The 21,901-nt window shown below is 40.3% G+C and overlaps 1 protein-coding gene across 3 annotated transcripts in view; it reads left to right on the plus strand.

The window, feature by feature from the left end:
- The first annotated feature begins 311 nt into the window (after window positions 1-311).
- TPP2 (tripeptidyl peptidase 2) overlaps window positions 312-21,901 on the plus strand; it is a 58,892-nt gene continuing 37,302 nt past the window's right edge. The window contains exons 1-12 of one of the 3 annotated variants that reach the window (XM_075090243.1): window positions 312-543; window positions 6,946-7,074; window positions 8,218-8,313; window positions 8,735-8,839; window positions 9,474-9,598; window positions 12,737-12,900; window positions 14,970-15,124; window positions 16,147-16,223; window positions 16,719-16,846; window positions 18,737-18,836; window positions 20,999-21,147; window positions 21,264-21,379. In XM_075090243.1, the coding sequence (XP_074946344.1) occupies window positions 382-543; window positions 6,946-7,074; window positions 8,218-8,313; window positions 8,735-8,839; window positions 9,474-9,598; window positions 12,737-12,900; window positions 14,970-15,124; window positions 16,147-16,223; window positions 16,719-16,846; window positions 18,737-18,836; window positions 20,999-21,147; window positions 21,264-21,379 (1,506 nt within the window). In that variant the 5' untranslated portion in view covers window positions 312-381. The remainder of the gene's footprint in view (window positions 544-6,945; window positions 7,075-8,217; window positions 8,314-8,734; window positions 8,840-9,473; window positions 9,599-12,736; window positions 12,901-14,969; window positions 15,125-16,146; window positions 16,224-16,718; window positions 16,847-18,736; window positions 18,837-20,998; window positions 21,148-21,263; window positions 21,380-21,901) is intronic. The other 2 variants (XR_012660195.1, XM_075090234.1) reach the window with 2 other exon arrangements.

Here is a 21,901-nt window from a genome sequence, read left to right on the forward strand (position 1 = left end):
CTCCCCCCCGCGGTACGTGGCCACCTGCGGCCCCGCCCCGCGCGGCACGCGCTGCTGCCCCAGGCACCCCTCAGACCCGTCAGCGCGCGCACCGGCTCACAGCGCGTGGAGAACGCCGCTTACTCTGCCTCCACCACAGGCCCCGCCGCGCTCCAGCGCGAGCGCCCCACCCACCGCCCGGCCGTATTGGCCGGTTTAGCCCCGCTGCTCTCGCGCCGCGGGCCGCGAGAGGGTGCGCCTCCCCACGGATTGGTGAGGCGACACGGCGCATGCGCCTCCCCGTGGCCTCGCCCGCCCTCCCCCTTCCCCCAACCGCCGCCGCCGCCGGCCGCGCTCTGGTCTCGCGCGGCCCCGTGTTCCCCCCCGCCTCTCCCTCCCGCCATGGCGGCCGCCGCGGAGGAGCCCTTCCCCTTCCACGGCCTCCTGCCCAAGAAAGAGACCGGCGCCGCTGCCTTCCTCGCCCGCTTCCCTGACTTCGATGGGCGGGGGGTGCTGCTGGCGGTGCTGGACACCGGCGTGGACCCAGGGGCGCCGGGCATGCAGGTAGCGGGCGGTGGGGAATAGCCAAGCCTCGGCGGCCGCCCTGAGTCACGGTGGATGGACGGGGGAGTGGCGCCGGGGGGAGCGCCAGGGCCCTGCCGGACCCTTCCCGTGGCGGGCAGCGGCCGCTTTCCCGGGGAAACGGGGCCGAGTGCGGGGCCGGGGGCGCTCGGCTGGGGGTGGCCCGAAGGCTCGGCGGGAGCAGGGGAGGCCCCTGAGGGGCTGTCCCGGGGACTTGTCGCTGTTTGTGAGCGCACAGCTCCCGCCGAGCGTCCCCTGGCGTGAGCCTGGGCTCTGGCGCGGCAGGGCGGAGGGGTCCCGTAGGCAGCGGCTCCCCGCCCGTCACCTCGGCGTGTGTGTAAGGGTCCCTCCCTTAAGCCCTTCACGGGCGATTTGTGGTACTTAAATCTCTTTGGCTGGCTTCCTTCACGTAGAACTCATTATGAAAGAATACTTTGTGTTTTGGTTAAACCTTAGCGTTAGTTCAGCAGCAGGTAGCTAGAGGCTATAAACAGCCGCTTAGATCTTTTACGTGGAAAGCGTACTTCTGGGAAAATTTGCATATCTCTCAGTGTGGTTTTTTTTGTGCGTGTGTGCATTGTATTACAATACCAGTTCTGTATCAGATCTGGATCTGCTAGCATTGTCGCTGGTATTGCACAGTGATTGCCATTATGATCTCCGTCTCAGATTTGTAAATTTCTGTGTATGTGGTTTTAATCTTGGCATTTCACAGTATTTCCTTATTTCTTTCAACTCTTGTCTCTTAACGTTTCTTTATTGTGTAAGTTTGTACGTGGTCTTTTATGTCACTACTGCTTCAAATTTCTTGTCAACATGTTTACTCTGAGATGTGGCAAAGGAAGCTGTGAGAAATGATTCAGAGAGAGTTGTATGCAACTTGCCTGGATACTGCATCCTTTACTTTTTTTAACGAGGGAGTGCCTGGTTCGGTTTCTGCCCTTTCCTTGGGACAGGCACATATTTTACTCCTTAAGTGACCTAGCTCAGGGACCTAACCATGGCAGATCTTTAGTTCAGTGATCTGAAATGACTCTGTATGGGGTTCAGGTAAGTGAAAGGATGAGTGGCAAGGACAGGTAGGGTGGAAGGAGGGACTGGACAGCTGTAACTTCGATTGACTTAAGCTGGAACGAAACTGGTGCTTTTGGCAAAAAATTGTGGGTAAGTGGAATAGTAATTAGGAAGTTTAAAGAAAGCTAGCTAGAAAGCAAGCAAGATAATACCATGGGCAGACCAGGAAGTAGTAAAAGACAACTAGGAAGGTGTGAATATAAATGGGATGTGAAAAGTTCTGAAGTTTCACATATGAAAGCAAAAAAACCTAAATCTCTAGAGGTTATAAATGAGGAGTGGTCAACCAAAGGAAAAAAAAAGCATGAGTTTATTGGTAGTAGAGGGAAGGTTTATTCTGAGATGGGTAACCCAAGGCTCATAAGGGGTACTTATGAACCCTCATGATCTCAGTGTTGACCATACTAATTTTCTTCAACCTGTTTTCTTTCTGTGGAGGATAAAAAGATTTGTAGAGAACTTGGGGGGGGGGGCATGTGTGAAATTCATCTTGCAATGGCTGAGAGTGGGTTTGCAGGGATGTTAGAAAACACATAAAGAAGCTGTGTGCTCCCTCCATGCTGCCCACTTAATACATCTGATTTGGGCTAGTTGCTAAACTACAGAACAGGAGACTTATTGAACAGGGTACAGGGAATTATAAAGGAGACGTAGGCAGCGTGCAGTCTGTAGAATAGCTTTATAAGTGTTTTTTTCAGTAAGTGGATGTCCTCTGTGGAGTATTGGGCAGTTTACAGTTTGCGTCCACAGAACAAGAGTGTGTCCTGGGCAGAGACAGTTGAGACAGTGTAGCTCTACTGAGACAAGTAGTTTCTAACCTTGGGACAATGTTTTGTTTTTTTGTTGGTTTTTTTTTTTTTTTAATGCTTCTGTCTTCTCTGCTGCTGCTTTTTGTTACTGTCAGACTTATTGTTAGTTCTTGGCCTGGCATTGAGTTAGAACTATGAGAATTGAGTCAGTTGCTCAGAGGGAAGAGAAGGCATTATATGTGGCAAGGTTAATAGGTATTACAGTTCTGAGTTCAGGTTAATGTCAGTAATGATTACAGGCCAAAATGAGCTACTCTGTTTTGAATATAGTGGGGGTTTTTAGTCAAAACAAAACAGTTCATGTTTTGCTGCTCCCTAATGTCTCATACCTGGGTAAAGTTTCTTTGCTTGTTAATGTTATACTTTGGTTTGTAAACACTGATACCATAAATGTATGGCAAAGGATCACTTGCTGAGGGACAAAAAAATTTGGGTACAGAGTATAACAGGGAAGTACCGTTATGTTTATATTCTGCCCTGGACGCTTGCTGCTATAGAGAAAATAGTTACTGGGCTTAAACTCTCTTGCATCAATTTCAGTTTTCTGTTTGTTGGCTTGCTTTGCCACACAAAATATTAATCTAACTTGTACTTATTTTCTTTTTCTTTCTGAGTCTTTCTGAGTCTTTTGTAGTCAGTGCCCTCTAGGGAACATTTTTCACCTTGTCTTCCATTGCTTTACATTCCACCTGTTGATGCCAGCTGTAAGTTCACTTTGTCTGCTTCTTTCATGCTAGCTTTTTCCCCTGTCAGCCTTGGTAGAATCTATTTCCTATTGCTGTCTGCCAAATCATGGCTTATAATGCCTCGTTAAGGCACAGTGACTGAAATTTTAGGTGGGCAGATAAGGTACATTTAATGGAGCATTGTGGTTGTGTATGTTAGTCTTTGTTCAGCCTCACCCTGTCCCTTCCCTGTTGCTGTTGTCACTTCTTGTTATGTTTCACCATAGATAAGTCAGTTCATCTGCTTATTGCAAGTTTGCGTATTTTTTGAAGTACCTGTTGGAATTATTATTTACTAAAATTAGCTTGTACTTTTATGAGACAACCTTTTAGCAGTAGCAGCTAGTTTGGTTTGACTTGTTTTTCAGCACTGAGTTTAAAAAAAAATAATTCTTGGAAATTATTTTATTTGGGATGATGATCTGCTGTCCTGAGATCGAAGTGCTGAAGAACCTGTTCATCTCTTGTTGCCGCAATAGCTGTCAGTTGGAATCAGTAACACTGTATGGTCTGGCAAAAATATGTTCAAATGCATCTGGGTTTGCCTTTTAATTTTGGATTTTCACAGATACTGGTGCTCCTCTGCTTCTATTATACTGATCGGCTGTCAGGATTATGCATACAAATTAGTAAATTGAGCACATTAAAAATAATCTATTTGTTTTACAAATTCAGAGCTAACATAAAAGCATGTTTTTCAAACTTCAAATTAAAATGTATAAACAAAATCATTTTAGAAGTAGTTATATACTAGTAGCCTATTTTATTTATTTCTAATGGCTGTAAGCAAACCATGATATTAAAGGTAGGATTGGCAATTTTTTTATAAATACACTATAAAATATTTTTAATTGTATACAAGTTCTTCCTTTTTTTGAATTTTAATGTGAAAAGTACTTAAGCATGCCTTCTGTCTGTAATAAATTCATTACTTCAGGATTTTTCTGTTCACACAAGGGAATTGATCAAGTTCACGTGATTATTTTTTTTTTAATTATTCTTGTCCTCAGAATGACAAGATTTGAAAAGGAAAACGCAGTTGAACTCTGAGTTTCACTGTAGATTTACTACTGGTGGGCAGTATGCCAAACAATGGTTCATGTCAGCAGAAGCCGTATCGGTTACTTGCACTAAATGACCGTGTGCCTGTCTGGATCGCTGCCGTTAGGAATTGAACCTTGGACCTTTTCACCCAAAACTCTGAGTGTCTTGTGTCTGATGGAAAGACTCTGATTTGTTGATTCTAATTGTACAAACTCATGTGCTTGTATGGACCTGCTACTCAGCTAGGAGGCAAAAAGTTGTATAGTGTAGGAGTTGCGCATTGTCTTCCTGGCTAGGAAACAACTTTTAAAACTACCCAAGCTCACTACGGCATAAATCTGTGTTCTGGCCACCTGTTGCCGTATAACTTGTCTACTTCAAACAAGTCGCCTTTGATTACATTTTCAGTCTTATTTTCTTGTGCTTTGATCACTGAATAATTCCCTTTGATTAGAGGCATATTGAAAAATGTCTGATTCTGATAATCTCAATTGCAGTTGCTTTATTATTGGAACAGCTCTTCTGTGCGTGGAGACTGGCATTTGAAGGCATTAATTACAAAGGCTAGAAAATTATGTGGTTTGAGTGCCTACACATTGTGCTTCTCAAGTAAATTTTCACTACTGTGAGACTTGTTTAGTAGATGTTTTACCATGTTAACACGCCTTAACAATTTTCTTAACCAAATATGAATTTCTATGAACAGAGTAACAGTGTTGGTTTCTGTAATGGAAGTTGTTCCTTAGCAAGCCTCTTCAAAAGCAATGTTTGTTACCTTCTGGGAGATGAAATGAATGTCCATTTTATGGTTGCTATGGGTTTGGGATTTTGGGACTTGGTTCTTTTTTTTTTTTTTTTTCTTCTGTTGTTTAAATCTGTATTTATGGGGGGGCATTGTTATTTTTCTGTTTGGGGTTTTTTGGTTGAGTTTTTTTGGAGCTGTGTTGATTTTTTTTTTGTTTTGTTGGTTTAGTTTGTGGTTTTGGTTTTGTTTTTTTTAACCGTGAGAATTTGAGACCTCAGAAGTATTTGCCCTTATTTGTTGAGGTGTGATAAAAGCTTGACCCTTGTCTTTTTGGCAGCAACAGAGCGACTTTTATGAAACAGCTTGATCATGTTGTTGACTTAAGCAGCTGAATTCACAATTCCAGAGTGTGATTTGAGCAAAACTACCCTCCATAAATGTTATGACCAGCATCAAAATTATTAGTAGAGAATAAAGGCAACAATACCAAATATTTAAATGGTAGAAAATAGCAAATGTTGCTGCCTTTCTGAACAAGAAACTTTTTTTACTTTCAGTGTAGTTAGTGTATAGGAGATGTTGGGAAGATTATTGATCTCATTTTTTCTTTTTTTAAAAAACAATCTTTAATGTAGAACTGTAAAAATAGGTGCATATGGCCAATTCATAGAACCATGGAATGGTTTGGGTTGGAAGGGACCTTTAGAGATCATCTAGTCCGACCCCCCTGCAGTAAGCAGGGATGTCTTCAACTAGATCAGGTTGCTCAGAGCCCTGTCCAACCTTGAATGTTTCCAGAGAGGCATCTACCACCTCTCTGGGCAACCTTTTACAGTGTTTTACCACCCTCATGATAAAAAATTTCTTCCTTGTACCTAGTCTGAATCTACCCTCTTTTAGTTTAAAACCGTTACCCCTTTTCCCTGCTAAAAGGTCTGTCTCCATCTTTCCTATAGTCCCTCTTTAAGTACTGAAAGGCCACAGTAAGGTCTCCCCGCAGCCTTCTCTTCTCCAGGCTGAACAACCCCAACTCTTTCGTCCTATCTTGGCAGGAGAGGTGCTCCAGCCCTCTGAATTCATATTGCCCTTCAAGCAAATTTACTGTCTGTGGACTATAGTTCATTTGCTGAATAGACTCATACAATGACTATTAGATGAACCATTTTATTACAAGAAAATTACATTGAATATTTTTGCTGGATGTTAAAAAAAAAATCTTAATCATACTCTTGGTGATTGTGTAGAAGGTTCCTCTAGGTGAAAAGAACTTTAGTGGTTTTCTTTGATGTTGTTTATTATCTGCAACTACTGTAAAGTCCATCAGGGCTAGTTTTCATTTAATTTGAGAAGGCTTTAAATTTATGCTCGTAAACTCTTCTTAGCTAGTCAGCACTCTTTCTCCTCAGCCTAGTAAAAATACTCCTTATACAGTATTAGATGTATATAGCTATAGTTACTAATACTTCAGATTGATTAAAACATGAAGCAGAATCCTTGAAACAGGAAAAATAAGAGCTTGTGTTCCTGTTAGGTTTAAGCTCTGTTAAGAAGCTCAAGCTTGTGAGTGTATGTACTTCAGCACCTTTCATTTTGTTAGTTGTGCACTCATTACTGTAAAATTTTGGCAGAATGGTAGGATAGAAGCAATGCAGCAAATCACTGAACACAAATAGTAGTTTTTACAAATGGCTTTGCAAATTTAGGCCTGGTTTTAAATTGAGGTGTCTGTGCTTTATTGATACAATGTTTCTCCTTGTTTCTCTTCTAAATCCTTTTTAGAAATGACCTAGTGAATTTGTATAAAGCAAAAGGGTGGGCACAATCCTCTTAGTTCCTTGAAAATTTAACTAAATTCAAGTTGGTTTTATGTCGTTGAGTTAAAGGTTGAGCGCTTAAGAAGTTTATCTTTTTATTTGCAATTCACTGACTTGTGTGCTAAAGGGTAATCAACTACATTTTCAAATTTTCTGTGCTTGTGTATTTTCAGATTACAACTGATGGGAAACCCAAGATAATTGATATAATTGATACAACAGGCAGTGGTGATGTAACAACGTGTACCATTGCAGAACCTAAAGATGGGGAAATTACTGGTCTTTCTGGAAGAACTTTAAAGGTGAGAATTTGCTGATACAGAGGCACCACTGGGGATCTTTCTCTTTATTTCTTGTTTAACAACAAATTTAGCACCTGTTTTGGTTTCTGCAGAGCTCACTTCCTTTTAGCCAGATATTATCCAAAACTAATCTTCATAGGATTGCTTGTCCTTTCTTTTGCTTTTCATATGCCTTTATATTGAATATTCTCTATAGCTGAATAGAGGGGTATACAGAGTTTTGCTGGGGGCTTGATAATAATTTAATTACTCTTTGTTCAAATGAGTATCTGATATAGTTTTGGAAGTTGGCTGAAGAAAACATGCTAACATGCTTTAAGAATATCATTCACGGTTCTGTCTTTAAAAGTGCTAATATTTTCCACATTTGTATAACCTATAAGAGGAATCGTGTTAATCTTGTCATAAATAGTTCTGGAGACTGAAAAATCTGTGAGGACTAAGTTGGAGGCTCACTGTATTCTCACTGTGAATAGAAGAGAAATGGTATAGGGTTTTCAAAACGGATATGATGAAATCTAGAAGTCTAGGCTACACAGAATGGCTGATGCCGTCATGTTCTTGATTGGCTGTTTAGATTGATGATGTGATATGGAGGCATCAAATATTTGGATCTCTTCGTGCTATCAGATTTCTTCTGAATTTTGCACGGAATATGATTGTAAGGGTGAATCTGTTGCGCTCTCTTGCTGTTGTTACTAGGAATACTGAGTGGATCTGATATACTGAGCGTCTAAACTGCAGCAAGATATGAAGTTAGACATTCAGATATTTGTCATGACCTCTAACCATAATACCCTTTCATGCTAGGGTGCTTCTCTGCATTTCTAGTGCTATTATTCCCCCCAGACCTCTGCCCAATAAAGTCAGTAGTGGGGCTGTATGTTTTAAAAGTAGAGTATTAAGGCAACTGATACAAGACGTTCAATGGCAGTGTCAAGTAAATTGATACTGATTCCTTTAGAATTGGATTGAAATTGCCGTGTCATGTTGTTGAAACTTAGTGCAGTAGTTACTGTCATGGAGGCAGGGAATTAAACTGGAGATATTTGCATATCCATTCTGCTGAGCTCTCTTACACAGAGTTGATTTTTTTTTTTAAACACCATTAGTTAACGTATTTCTGAATATACTTTTCTGTAGATTCCAGCGAACTGGGTAAATCCTTCAGGCAAATATCACATTGGCATAAAAAATGGCTATGATATCTATCCTAAAGCTCTTAAGGAGAGGATTCAGGTAAGGAATTACATTTTGCTTCTTGTGTAGTTATATTTCACTGTTCTGATTCTTAGGTTTTTCTAGGAAACTAGACGATGTGATTTGCTAACACACATAGTCTGCTAGCCAGCATTTGAGAGCTGTGCTGCCACTGATTTTTTGTTTAGTTTTGATATGATCCATTTCTTCTGTGATTTTTCAGAACAACAGGAGGTTACTCAGTAGTCCTCCTCACAGTGGTCCATTGAGGCAAAAAGTCTAGAAATTACTGACAATCATTTCTTTTTTTCCTGTGTAGCAATTGATGTTCATTTATAGTATTGTATTGAAATTTTTAGCCATTGTGTCTTAAATCAGAAATTTCAAATTATTTTTGTAGTCTTCATACTTTGACGTATGCATTTGTCAACATATTGAGGAACCTGGTTTTATTTTACAGAAAGAACGCAAAGAAAAGCTCTGGGATCCTGTTCACAGACTGGCTCTTGCAGAAGCCTGTAGGAAACAAGAAGAATTTGATGCTGCTCATAACTCTTCCTCCCAGGTTTGTACAAGTCTAAAGTTGTAAACTTGCTGTTTGCAACAATTTGTTACTGGTTGAGAGGATTAAAGTATTTTATTAGATGAGTGAAGGAGAGATACTTGTGATCATTTTGGCAGAAGCCTTTCCTGTGTATCTAGTGATTAATTTAATAAGTCTGCATATGAATTGTGGTTTGATTTGCTTAGTGTTGTTAACTTTCTAAACTTGTCAAATATGAAGCATATTTTTAGTGAGTTTTATTTTTAATTTAATATGTTCTTTTTTGAGGCTGTTGGTCTTGCTATGTTCAGAGTTGGAATCTTCTAAACATATCCTTTCCTTTGTAAACTAGGTACTATTTCAGTGAAGTACCAGAAATGCCTCAGATCACTTCTGTATCGTTTAGCAATCTGTAAAAAAAAAAAATGAGGGCTTTAAATGTTAGTTACAGAAACTGGAAATGGTTACACAAAATGGGCCAAAAATAAATAGTGCACTGTTGAAGACCACTGAACTTCTAGATGTTTGCAACTCCTAGGATAGTCTTATATTCTTGATGAAGTAACAGAACAAATATATAGCATCAGAAAGGAATATAGGATTACCTATCTTGTAATAATTTTAGAAATAACCTGTGTTTTTGTTGCTTTATTAGGTAAATAAGCTAATAAAGGAAGAACTTCAAAATCAAGTGGAACTGTTGAATTCTTTTGAGAAAAAATATAGTGATCCTGGCCCAGTATATGACTGTCTAGTATGGAATGATGGTGAGACCTGGAGGTAAATGCCTAAACTTGTCTAAAATGTCTTGTTCTACACATTAAAGAGCTTGCATTGAAGACTGTGTAACTTATAAATCTACCCACTTTTTAGAGGTCTTAAATACTATTTGCTTTAAAATAATCCTGCTGTATTGAGTTGAGTTTCATGACAATGTTCTGATCCCTAACAGAGATGGGGAAGAATGAAGACTTCCTAAAGACAGCATGATAAAAAGTGTAAGCTTGTGGGATTTTCCTCAGAGGCAGAGTAAAATTGCTTTGAGTATCCGTTAGTAATGGGGAGTGGAAAAGAAAAAACCAAAACCAATGGAAATCTCCGCACAAACTTCAGGATGTAATATAGCACTTCTCTTATCATAGAATCATAGAATGTCCTGAGTTAGAAGGACTCACGAGGATCATAGAGTTCAACTTGCCATTGACCAGAACCCCCAGGTCCCTCTCTGCAGAGCTGCTCTCCAGCCTCTTGTTCCCCAGTCTGTATGTACATCCAGGGTTGTCGTGCCCCAGGTGCAAAACCCAGCACTTGCCCTTGTTAAACTTCATACGGTTGGTGACTGCCCAGCTCTCCAGCCTGTCCAGGTCTCTCTGCAGGGCCTCTCTGCCCTCAAGAGTGTCAGCAGCTCCTCCCAGTTTTGTGTCATCAGCAAACTTAATCACTATTCTTTCAAGTCCTGCATCCCAGTCATTTATGAAGACATTAAAGACCACTGGCCCCAAGATGGATCCCTGTGGAACCCTCCTAGTGACTGGCCCCCAGCCCAATGTAACCCCATTTACTATAACCCTTTGAGCCCAACCCATCAGCCAACTGCTCACCCATTGCATTACGTGTTTATCCAGCTCTAGGCTGGACATTTTGTCCAGGAGGATACTGTGAGAGACAGTATCGAAAGCTTTACTGACATCCAAAAAAATTACATCAACCGTCTTTCCTTGGTCAACTAGGTGGGTAATCTTGTCATAGAGGGAAAACAAATTTGTTAGGCGGGTCTTTCCCCTCGTGAACCCATGCTGGCTCGGACCAGTGACTGTGTTGTCTTTCAGGTGTTTTTCAGTAACTCTCAGAATAATCTTCTCCATAATTTTACCAGGCACAGAAGTGAGACTGATGGGCCTATAGTTACTGGGGTCATTCCTGTTGCCCTTCTTGAAGACTGGGACAGCGTTTGCCAGCTTCCAGTCAACTCTCCAGATTCCCAAAAGCATTGAAAAATCACTGAGAGAGGTCTCGCTATGACATCAGCCAGGTCTTTAAGTACCCTTGGATGAATCCCATCAGGCCCCATCGACTTACAGGGATCCAGCTGGAGCAGGAAGCCCTGCACAAATTCAGGGTTTGTTGGAAATTTATCATTTCCACAGGCCTGAGGTTCCCTAGCCCAAGTTTCTGGGGGTCCCAGAGCCCATCTTTGGTGTTGAAGAATGAGGTGAAGAAAGCATTAAACATCTTAGCCTCATCTATGTCCCTATTTGTGAGGTAACCATGCGCATCCAGTAATGGGTCAATGTTATTTCTGGCCTGCCTTTTTCCTTTAACATATTTTAAAGTGCCCTTTTTATTATCCCTCACAGTACTGGCCAGCTTCAACTCTTAACTGATCTTTGGCCACACGTATTTCCTCCATGCAGTGGCAAACAGGATCCCTGTAGTCCTCCTTTCTTCCACTGGCCATATACTTTGTTTTTGTACCTTATTTCTGGAAGAACGTCCCTGCTCAGCCAAGCAGCCTTCTGCCACGTGTGCTTGACTTCCTACATTTTGGAATTGCCTGTTCCTGTGTTCTTAGGAGGTGGTACTTAAAAAGCAACCAGCACTGATGGACCCCAGCACCTTGAAAAGGTTTTCCCCAGGGGACCTTACTAAGCATTTCCCTGAGCAGCCTGAAGTCTGCTATCCTTATGTCCAGAGTTGAGGTTTTTGCAGTCAAGTTTATAATCCATGGTAACAGGAGAAAAACTGCCAGCTTCATGGTCACTGTGGCCAAGGCAGCTACCAATTGCCACTTCATCCATGAGACCCTCTCTGTCTGTTAAGTCACCTTTCCTGGTCGGTTCCCTTAGTACCTGTTCCAAGAAGTTGTCATCCAGATGGTGTAGGAATCTTCTGGACCTGTTTGTACTAGCTGTGTGATATTTCCAGTTGATGTCTGGCAAGTTGAAGTCCTCCATAAGGACAAGGACAGCTAACTTAGAGGCAACCTGTAGTTCCTTAAAGAATAATTCACCAGTGTCATCCTCCTGGCTGGGTGGCTGGCCTACAGTAGACTCACACAACAACATCTACTTTATTTGTCTATCCCTTAATCCTTACCAGAGGCTCTCAACTGTGCTGCCACCATCTGCAAGCTCCGTGCATTCCAGCTCCTCCACTACATACAATACCACCCCTGTGCCTCTCCTGGCCTGCCTACCCTTCTTGAAGAGCCTGTAACCATCGTGGCACAGCAGTCACAGGACTTGTCCCATCAGATTTCACTTATGCCAGTGAGGTCATATCTCTGGGACTGGGCCAAGGCTTCCAGCTCCTCTTGGTTGTTCCTTATGCTGTGCGCATTTGTGTAGAAACACTTCAGGTGCAGCTCATTGTGCCCATGTCCGCATGGAGCACTCTGAAGAATCTCACTAGCATGCAGCTCCTCGGTCTTTGGCATGCCATCCGATTGCTTGTCACTGACTAGCCTGGTATTATCCCTTTCCCCCTTCCAATCTAGTTTAAAGCTCTATCAATCAGCCCTGCTACCTCCTGAGCAAAAACCCTTTTCCCCTTCTGATAAAGTACAACATGGAAAAGAATGGGTAAGACTTCAAATGTTTGTGTACCAGCACTGACAGCTTTAGTAAAATTTCTTCCTTGAAGAAATTGCCTGAATTTCCATATGCTTGTTTTTCAAAGACAGATTTATTTGAATTTGTTAGCATTTGAACATCGCTTTATTTGGAGATCTCTGTAGTTTCTGAATCGAAGTGTAAGCAACCAGGTTTAAAAATATTGAGTTAAAGAAGTAAAATACATAAACACAGAGCCAGACTTCTTGAAGTCTTTGAGGTACTCTTTGCTGAGGTGGGGAGGGAGATAACTGAAAGTTTACAAAAGCTGGAAAACTGCCTTGTTTTGTTTTTGTTTTGTCAACAGAGCCTGCGTAGATACAAGTGAGAGTGGTGACTTAACTAGCTGTACAGTGTTGAGAACCTACAAAGAGGCTCAGGAATATGGGTCTTTTGGAACATCTGAGATGTTGAATTATTCCGTGAATATATATGATGATGGAAACCTTCTTTCCATTGTGACAAGTGGAGGTAAATGGAAGTAATCTTAAGAAAATTTTGTTTGTGAGTAGGTATCATGAGAAGGAGCAATTTGTATTGCATCCTGATTCTGATACTTGGGATGGCTCAAGGCAGCTGTCTTAATACAGTGTTCATTACTATGGCAATCAAGATCAGTATTCAGATTTCCTGAACTAAACCTATAATGACAGCTCATTATCAAACTTGCCTGCATTTTTGTCTGAAATATTGTCAACTTTGTGTTCATACACATGTATATATAGAATGTGTATACTTAGGTACTCTTTAAGATATTCCTGCATTTTAAAGCCTAAAATAGAATGTTCTTTCAAAGTACCTTTTTTGTTTTGTTTCTTAAATATAGGGTGATATAGACTGATTTTTAGTTGCTGTCCTTTGTGCTTGTATAATTTAAGAATCTTAAATAAGACATCCATGAGCAAAAGGGGTATTAATCTTTATTTTGGTTTATCCAAACTTTCTTGTGTTGGCACGTGTCGCTATAGCTGTAGCACCAACCACTCTGAACCTGTATCTGTGTATTCTTTATATCATCATGTTTTGTTTTGGAAGCATCTTGAGTGGTTAAGGTGGTATGGATTTATTCAATTTGAAAATTGCTCTTAATTTCTCATGAAACTATCCCATCTCAGTAGAACTACAGAAGCAGTTCTGTTTGCTAAATCAATGGTAGTTTGTTTGAGGGATTCCTTTTTATAATCCTGTGTAGTTTTATTGCTAATTCTTTTCTTAATCCCCACCATCTGAGTCATCTCAGGTATAAATTTCATAACTTTAAGTAGGAATTGCTGAGCCTTTTAAGTAACTTCTGTTAGTGGAATTAAGTTAATACTTCCTTTCTCTCCGCCTGCTGCCTCCTTCCTTCAAAAAGCTGTTTTACTTTGCAGATTGCTGCTATTTACTGGCGCTTTTTTTTTTTTGTAGCATAATATGATATTTAGTAAAGTGATTTGAACCGTGGGCTCATTTTATAGAATCACAGAATCATGTAGGTTGGAAAAGACTCTTAAGATCATTGAGTCCAACTATCAACCTAACACTGCCAAGTTCACCACTAAACCATGTCCCCAAGTGCCACCTCTTTTAAATGCCTCCAGGGATGGTGACTCAACCACCTCTCTGGGCAGCCTCTTCCAATGCCTGACCATTCTTACAGTAAAAAAATTTTCCTAATATCCAATCTAAACCTCCCCTCGAGGTAGCTTGAGGCCATTTGCTCTTGTCCTGTTGCTTTTTACTTGGGATAAGTGAGTGACACCCACCTCACTGCAACGTCTTTCAGGTAGTTGTAGAGAGCGATAAGGTCTCCCCTCAGCCTCCTCTTCTCCAGGCTGAACAACCCCAGCTCCCTCAGATGCTCCCCATGAGACTTGTGCTCTAGACCCTTCACCAGCCTCGTTGTCCTTCTTTGGAAACGCTCCAGCACCTCAATGTCCTTCTTGTACTGAGGGGCCCAAAACTGAACACAGTGTTTGAGGTGTGGCCTCACCAGTGCCGAGTACAGGGGTATGATCACCTACCTCCCTGCTCCTGCTGACCACACTATTCCTGACACAAGCCAGGATGCCATTGGCCTTCTTGGTCACCTGAGGACATATTCAGCCAGCTGTCAACCAGCACCCCCAGACCCTCTCCACTGGGCATCTCTCCAGCCACTCTTCCCAAGCCTGTAGCATTGCATGGGGTTGTTGTGAGCCAAGTGCAGGACCTGGCATTTGGCCTTGTTGAACCTTGTACAACTGACCTCAGCCTATTGATTCAGCCTGTCCAGGTCCCTCTGCAGAGCCTTCCAACCCTTAAGCAGATAAACACTCAACTCAGTGTCGTCTGCAAACTGACAGAGGGTGCACTCGATCCTCTCATCTTGCTCACTGATAAAGTTATTAAACGAGACTGGCCCCAACACTGAGCCCTGGGGAACCCCGCTCGTGACCAGCTGCTAACTGGATTTATATACTTATAGCTCAATAAGTGAAAATTAATTGAGCTGTAGTGTATTAAATTGGTATAAATGAAGTTCACTAAACAAGCAGTGATACAACTTTTCATTTGCTCAGGAGCACATGGAACACACGTGGCTAGTATTGCAGCTGGATACTTTCCGGAAGAACCAGAACGAAATGGTGTGGCTCCTGGAGCTCAGATTCTTGCAATCAAGATTGGTGATACAAGATTAAGTACAATGGAAACTGGCACTGGTCTAATAAGAGCTGTGGGTATTTTATTGAATTAATGATTAATATCAGCAGTGTGACTTATTTGTGGAATATTATGGAATACTTTCTGCTCTACGTGCTTATAGGCTGTGTTTTTATGGTTCTAGAATATTTCCAGAAAGAAAAAAAAAACAACCAAACTCCCACCCCCCCAAAAAAAACCAAAACAAACACAAACAACCCAACCAAAATAAAACCCTAAAACCAACCAGAATATATTTTAAAACCTATCTTAAGACTAATGTTTTAATACGAAACAAGACTTCTGTTGCATAGTGCACTTACAGGGTTTTTCAGATTGGTAGAGTTGCAGTGTCTGGCTAGCTTGACACATGGGCTAAGTTACTTGTATGCTTATTTAAAGTTCCTTATTCTGTGTTGTGAGTGTATTTTTATAGTTACTTAGATAACTGTAGAACTCAGATCTAGAATAGAGACTAGTCTCTACCCACGTGGCTGAATTTGTTTTATCTTTGTTTCTTAATAGTGAGGAAAAGCATCATTCCTTTTCAATGATGAAAGGCCCAAGAGCTTTTCCATATAGTGAGTTGATGGGGAAAAATTTTATGCAGAAAAGGAACTGGAAATAGAAAATTATTTTGGGGACCCTTATAATATCTTGCCATAGCAACATGAAGATGTACAAGAATGTTTTTGTGACTTTGTGGAATTTAACCAAACTGCACAGGAAAGGAAAACTTTATATTATTGAGGACAGACATTTGAGACAATACTAATGACGTCTCCAGTTTTCTCTTAGGGTAAAGTCTTAATTTATAGCTTGGAACATGGCAAGAGTAAGACTGCTCAGGGAGTGGTTTGGGTTTTTTATTCTGTTCACTGGGAAAATACCACTTAACTGATTGAAGTAAATTATTTTCTTTTGTAGAGTCAAAAGAAATTTATCCCTTTTTCTTAGATCTGTAGCAGATCAGTTTAAGCAGATGTATTTTGCCATTCCTGAAGTGACTTATTCTTTGACTGGTATGTGTTTTGGCTTTTATTTTTACTTTATCAGATGATAGAAGCAATAAAATACAAATGTGATCTTGTCAACTATAGCTATGGAGAGGCAACACATTGGCCAAATTCTGGGTGAGTACTACTGTGTTTAATATAAAGTATTTCAGTATTGTGGAAGTGGAATTACATCTGTTGAGCTTTGTGAAAACGCACTGTCACTAAGAATGAATTGTCTAGGCTCAAATGACTCATATACATTAAACTGTTGCCATTTACATTTTTAACTATCTTTGAAAGTTACGTAAGCCTATCAAAAGTGCTATTGATTTACAATGCAAAGATTATTTTAGAATAATAAAGAGGCTTTGTAGCTGGAACACTGCATAATCTGTGGGGTTTTTTGGAGACCTAACATTTCTGCATAACTGTTACTCCTTTTGAAAACCAGAAGATGCTTTTTGTGGTCAGCTTCTGTACTAGAACAGCCTCTCTTAGGTGTGGGAAGCAGGCTGCATAATATTCCTTGTTCTGTGACTGGTCATAGAGATTCTACTAAATATGGGAGTTTTGTCCTGTGGGAAGAAAGCAATATTTTTGATTATATGACTTTTTTTTCTCTTACATCAGGAGAATTTGTGAAGTAATTAATGAAGCAGTGTGGAAACACAATGTAATCTATGTTTCAAGTGCAGGAAATAATGGCCCTTGCCTTTCTACAGTAGGATGTCCTGGTGGAACTACATCTAGTGTAATAGGTAAATAATTTGTTCTGAAAGAACTTTTGGCAGCATTTGGCTTCTGTCTTTTCAAGCTTTGTACTTTTGTTACACATGAGATCAGCGGTTCATTGCTGAACTAAATCTGAAAAAAATCAGACTACTGGGCTATAAGATTAATTCTGAGGGAGGCACTTGCTGTATGCTTAGGTATAAAAAAAAAATAGATTATTGTCTTACAATTCAAGACCTTATGTTGAAAGCAAAGGTAGGCGGTAGATGCTCTTGATTTGATGTGGCTTTGTATAAAATTTGCAAAAGGACTCTTTGTGGTTTAACCTATTCGAAGATTTCAAGGTTTGGTTTTTTTTTTTAACTGTAACCATCTGAGCACACCACTTCACTCAGACTTTCAGCTGCTGGTAAATGCAACTTGTAAAAATATAAGCAAGTGGGATTCTAGTTAATCTTCTGGAAAGTCCTGTAATGCATTCTGAACTGTCAGAATCACAATTTTAGATCATCTGTCTTCATCAGATACTCTAATTCCTATCTGTAGTGATACAAAGCTTTTTAATTTGGATGTAAAATAATCCCATGACGTGACCTAGACAAGTCCTTTTAGGGGAAGAATTCTTTCAGCTGCTGTGCCACTTCTGTGCAAGTCTATTACTGGCATAAGAATTGGGTTTCTCTCTGATGGGCTAGCATATGTTTTTGATATTTCAGTGAAAGATTGAGGTATAAGACTTAGCAAAATGTCTAGCATTCATGGGTAACTTCCCTAGTCTTAGTTTTTCTATAAATCCTCTGATGCCACATTACTGCATTACACAGGATGCTTGTTAAATCTTAGAATTCTCATGCAAGGAGACTAGCACGTAGACTTGGAAGTTGGAGAGACACTGTTTCAGGACAGCTAGTAGAATTAATGCTGATGACTTTCTAAAAGTTAACCTGCAATTACTCCACTACTGAGACTTGAGGTTGGAACTGGAACTAACAAGCTCTTTCCAGGTCTGCATTGGCTTAGTTCTTACAGTGCATCTACTCTCTCAGTTCAGCTTGTTATATCACTAGAGACTGGATGATCATTCAATTTGCACACAAAGTGGCTTGCCTCCTGTCCTCCTTCCGGGGTGAACCAGACTGGGGGGGTGTTGGGTTTTTTTGAAGGTAAAGCAAAATACAGTCGGCAGGTTGGCCTGGTTCACAGAGACAGTATGGACATGGACCTTGCCAAATTTGTCGGCTTGGTATGGTAGTTTTCTGCCATCCTGATAATGCTTGTGCCATAAATAAAATAGAGTGTACACTTTAGAATAGGTACGTGGCATGGCTGCAATGTCAATCCTAGATGTCGTGTTATAAAAATACAACTTCAGCAGGCTTTGATGTAGTCATTTACATGCTCTGGGCACTTTGAACCTATACAGAGGAAAGTATTGACTGTCTTATCACTGCCTTTGAGCTGCGTGGATGTGGCCGTCTGCTCCAGGTGGTGTAGCTGTGAGCCAGGTGAACGTGAACCCATTCACATAGATTGCTTTGAGGTATGGTTGATGTAGTTTGTAACAGTGTAAACACAGACAAAGGTGTGCAGAAGAGAGTGAAGACATGTAAAAGTGATCTGTTGTGAAAGAAATGTAGACGGTGAAGACATTCTATTCCTGTTGAATCAAAATGAAACTTTGATGTTTACATAGTGTTTTAATATTGTACAATATGACCATCAGCATTGTTATGGTGTAGCATGCTGCTTTACACATGCTTTATAAAAATATCTGGATTTAATGGGATGGAAAATGTGTTTCCAGTTTGAAATGCCAAGCAAAAATTCTTCTTATAATGAATTTTAAACAGAAATATTTTATTTTTGCTTCTAATAAAAATTCATTGTACAACTAAATGCTTCAATATTTTTTACAGGTGTTGGTGCCTATGTATCACCTGACATGATGGTTGCTGAATACTCTTTAAGAGAGAAACTGCCAGCAAATCAATATACTTGGTCATCCAGAGGGCCTAGGTAGGTTATACTGAAAGAACAAAATCATTACTTTGGGATTCAGATCATGTAATTAAATATCTAAAACCTGATCATTAATACCAGAATTGAAGTATTTCTTTCTCTTGGAAGGGCGTAGGTAGCCTGCTGGTCTTGGAAGGCCCTTGTATGTTGGGCTCTAGGACTTCTGGGGAAGGGGGAAGACCACTAAACTGCCTCGGCACAACCTGTATGTTTCAGGACAGTGTGTTTGATGAGCACAGACCTCTTCAGAAATGATAGAAGTTCTTAGGAAGCTTGGGTTTTTCCTGAAATTTATCTTTTCAGATTCTTTTTTCCATAGTAATTATTTCATTAAGTTAATGTGGTGAAGTTAACTGTTAAGATTCTGAAGATTAAAAGAAATACTGTTATGGCAGTGGTGTTACTTCTGGCTTCAGTGACATTGCTGTGATGGCATGACTTACTCGGATTTTACTTCAGTCCAGTAGAGGTGTGAGTAGGCAGAAAAAAATTCTTTTCTACCTTACATTATATAAAACTATCTCAAATATCTATAAAATAAAATTTTGGGGCAATGAAAATTTCATTTTATTTCCTGCCTTGGGAAGCATTTGATAGTAATCTGGTAGCCAAAAGAAGAAGAAAAGAATAGCGTCTCTTCCTGAGTTCTTGCCTGTGTTTAGAGTTTGGAATTGTTCTTGCAAGTCGTGGAGTTACTGTATACTGTCTTTTATAGTTTAGCCTACAATAGTATTGGGTGAAGGAAAAAATAAAAAACATAGCTTGAGGTTGGTCCTTGGTTTATTTGCTGGTTACATAGCAAATGCTTCCCTATTAAAATTGGTCTTTAAAGTTAGCTGTCTTGGTGTTTGTGTGTTTACAGGCAAGTATATTGTTCCAAGACCTTATGTAGAATTGTCATATTTCATGTAGGGAGAAGACAAATGTGGTCTCTCCCTTCAGCTGAGAAAGGCAGAAAGACATGTAATTAATATTGATATACATATACACACCCACCCCACCCACCCCCCACATATACAAAAACTACTTTTTGTGTGCTTTGTCGCTTTGCATTGTAAAACAGTCAGAATGAGCATATGTCAGTTGAAAGGCCAAGTCTGGCCAAAGGAGGATTCCCCTTGTGTAAGGTGCAACACACAGGTAACTGGAGAGTTCCTGAAGCTTTGCTAGAGCAGTCTTGGGGTAGGGGATCAGTCTGTCCAGCAGAGGCTTTCAGGCAGATAAGCTGTGCTCTGCTTGGCTAGAAGCTTCATGAGACAGAACCTGTTGTTTATATAGGGCTGTCATAAAATATGTCCACAAACAATACATTACAGTATCATACTGAGAGTGCTCTGATTTGAGGCAGATTTGACATAGGAAGCTGTTAGTGCGGGATATAAATCCCGTAAAATACCATGCCTCTCTGCAGAACTTAATAGCTCAGGCACAGCGCTGTCCTTATCAGAGTGGTGCAATTTTTGTCTATTCTGAGCAAGGAAGATGGAGTATATGTGGCTCATACACTTGAAAAATAGATGCTGCTTTAACTGTGCCACAGGTACTTGCTCCATTCTTAAATATGCTCAGGCAAGAAAGAAAGGTAGCTGGGGCCCAGCTGATCCTGAGATCCTGACCCACCTCTGACTTTTTTTTTTTTGTCTTCTCCCCTTGCTCTCCTAGTCTCTGATTTTCTATTGTAATTGAGAATTTGACCTGGTAGTGAAGTGGCAACATGCAAAATTAGAGATCTGGATTTTGGACCTTTTCTAGTTTTCCTCTCCTTTGACAATTTTTCTTTAAAAATAACAACTGTTAAACAGGTTATGTAGAATACTAATTTATGTGTTGAAGTGTTCAATAGGTTTGGTTGCATGCATTTGCTAATTCAAATCCTAGAAGATATTCTGCTGACTAAACTGAAGACTGGTGAAGAGTGTTGAAGGAGTGAAAGTTTTCTAAACTTTCACTGTAAAACAGCTGTAGCTGATGATTAGTGTGACATTTTAAATTGCTATTTAGTGGCATGCTTTTTCTTGAGTTTAGTGGATTAATGGATTTAGTGAAGTTATTTACTTGTGAATGTTCCCTAAGATTATTTTTTTAAGTGCATAGATAACTTCAAGACAAAGTGTGCAGAAAAGAATGTTTGTTTCTCAACCATTCTGTTTTAACACTAGCACTGATGGAGCCCTTGGAGTAAGTATCAGTGCCCCAGGAGGTGCTATTGCTTCTGTTCCAAACTGGACTCTGCGAGGAACACAACTCATGAATGGTACATCCATGTCTTCTCCCAATGCATGTGGAGGCATTGCATTAGTATTGTCAGGTAATGTGCTACATAGTCTAAAAGAGATTAGATACTTTTTCTTCTTCTTAAAAAAAAAATGCTGTATCTTTCAATTTTTTTGTTGTATTCAATAATACCCTTATTTTTAATTTCAGGACTCAAAGCTAATGATATTCATTACACTGTTCATTCTGTCAGAAGAGCTTTAGAAAATACTGCAGTGAAAGCTGAAAACATAGAAGTATTTGCACAAGGACATGGTATTATTCAGGTACTTGCTAGCAAAAAACCTAACATAATATAAATGACTGCCAGTGGAAAACTAATGCACAAAAAAGAGTAGCTTTCTAGATGTGCTTACACAAGTTTGCTACTTGATTCTGACTGAGGGAGAAGAAGGGAATGTAGTGGGAGGGGAGGAGGAATGAGACGGTTCTCTCAGTTTCAGCATGCAGTTACTGTAGAATGATTGTGTTGACACATTCTTAGACTGATCAAAAAGGTCTGTGGACGTAAAAGTGGGAAGTGGGTTTTTGTCACCCACATGTGGATTTGGATACCAAAACTGTCCTAATGTCAAAAAATGTTTTTATGCTATTGTCAGAGCAAGCTGAACTTGTTCTGTGCAGACAAAAGCTGGAACTGTAAGTTCTGGGCAGTGAATATACAGAGATACCCACGCTGGTTCACAAAGCAGTACAGCTGCAGTTGTGTGATGACTTTGCTCTGGGCCCGCGCTGAAAAGACTGAATGTTCCTTGTATCCTGTGGACTTCTAAGTAGCTTGGAAATCT

Source organism: Phalacrocorax aristotelis, chromosome 1, assembly GCF_949628215.1.
Source record: "Phalacrocorax aristotelis chromosome 1, bGulAri2.1, whole genome shotgun sequence".
NCBI classification, from domain to species: Eukaryota; Metazoa; Chordata; class Aves; order Suliformes; family Phalacrocoracidae; genus Phalacrocorax; species Phalacrocorax aristotelis.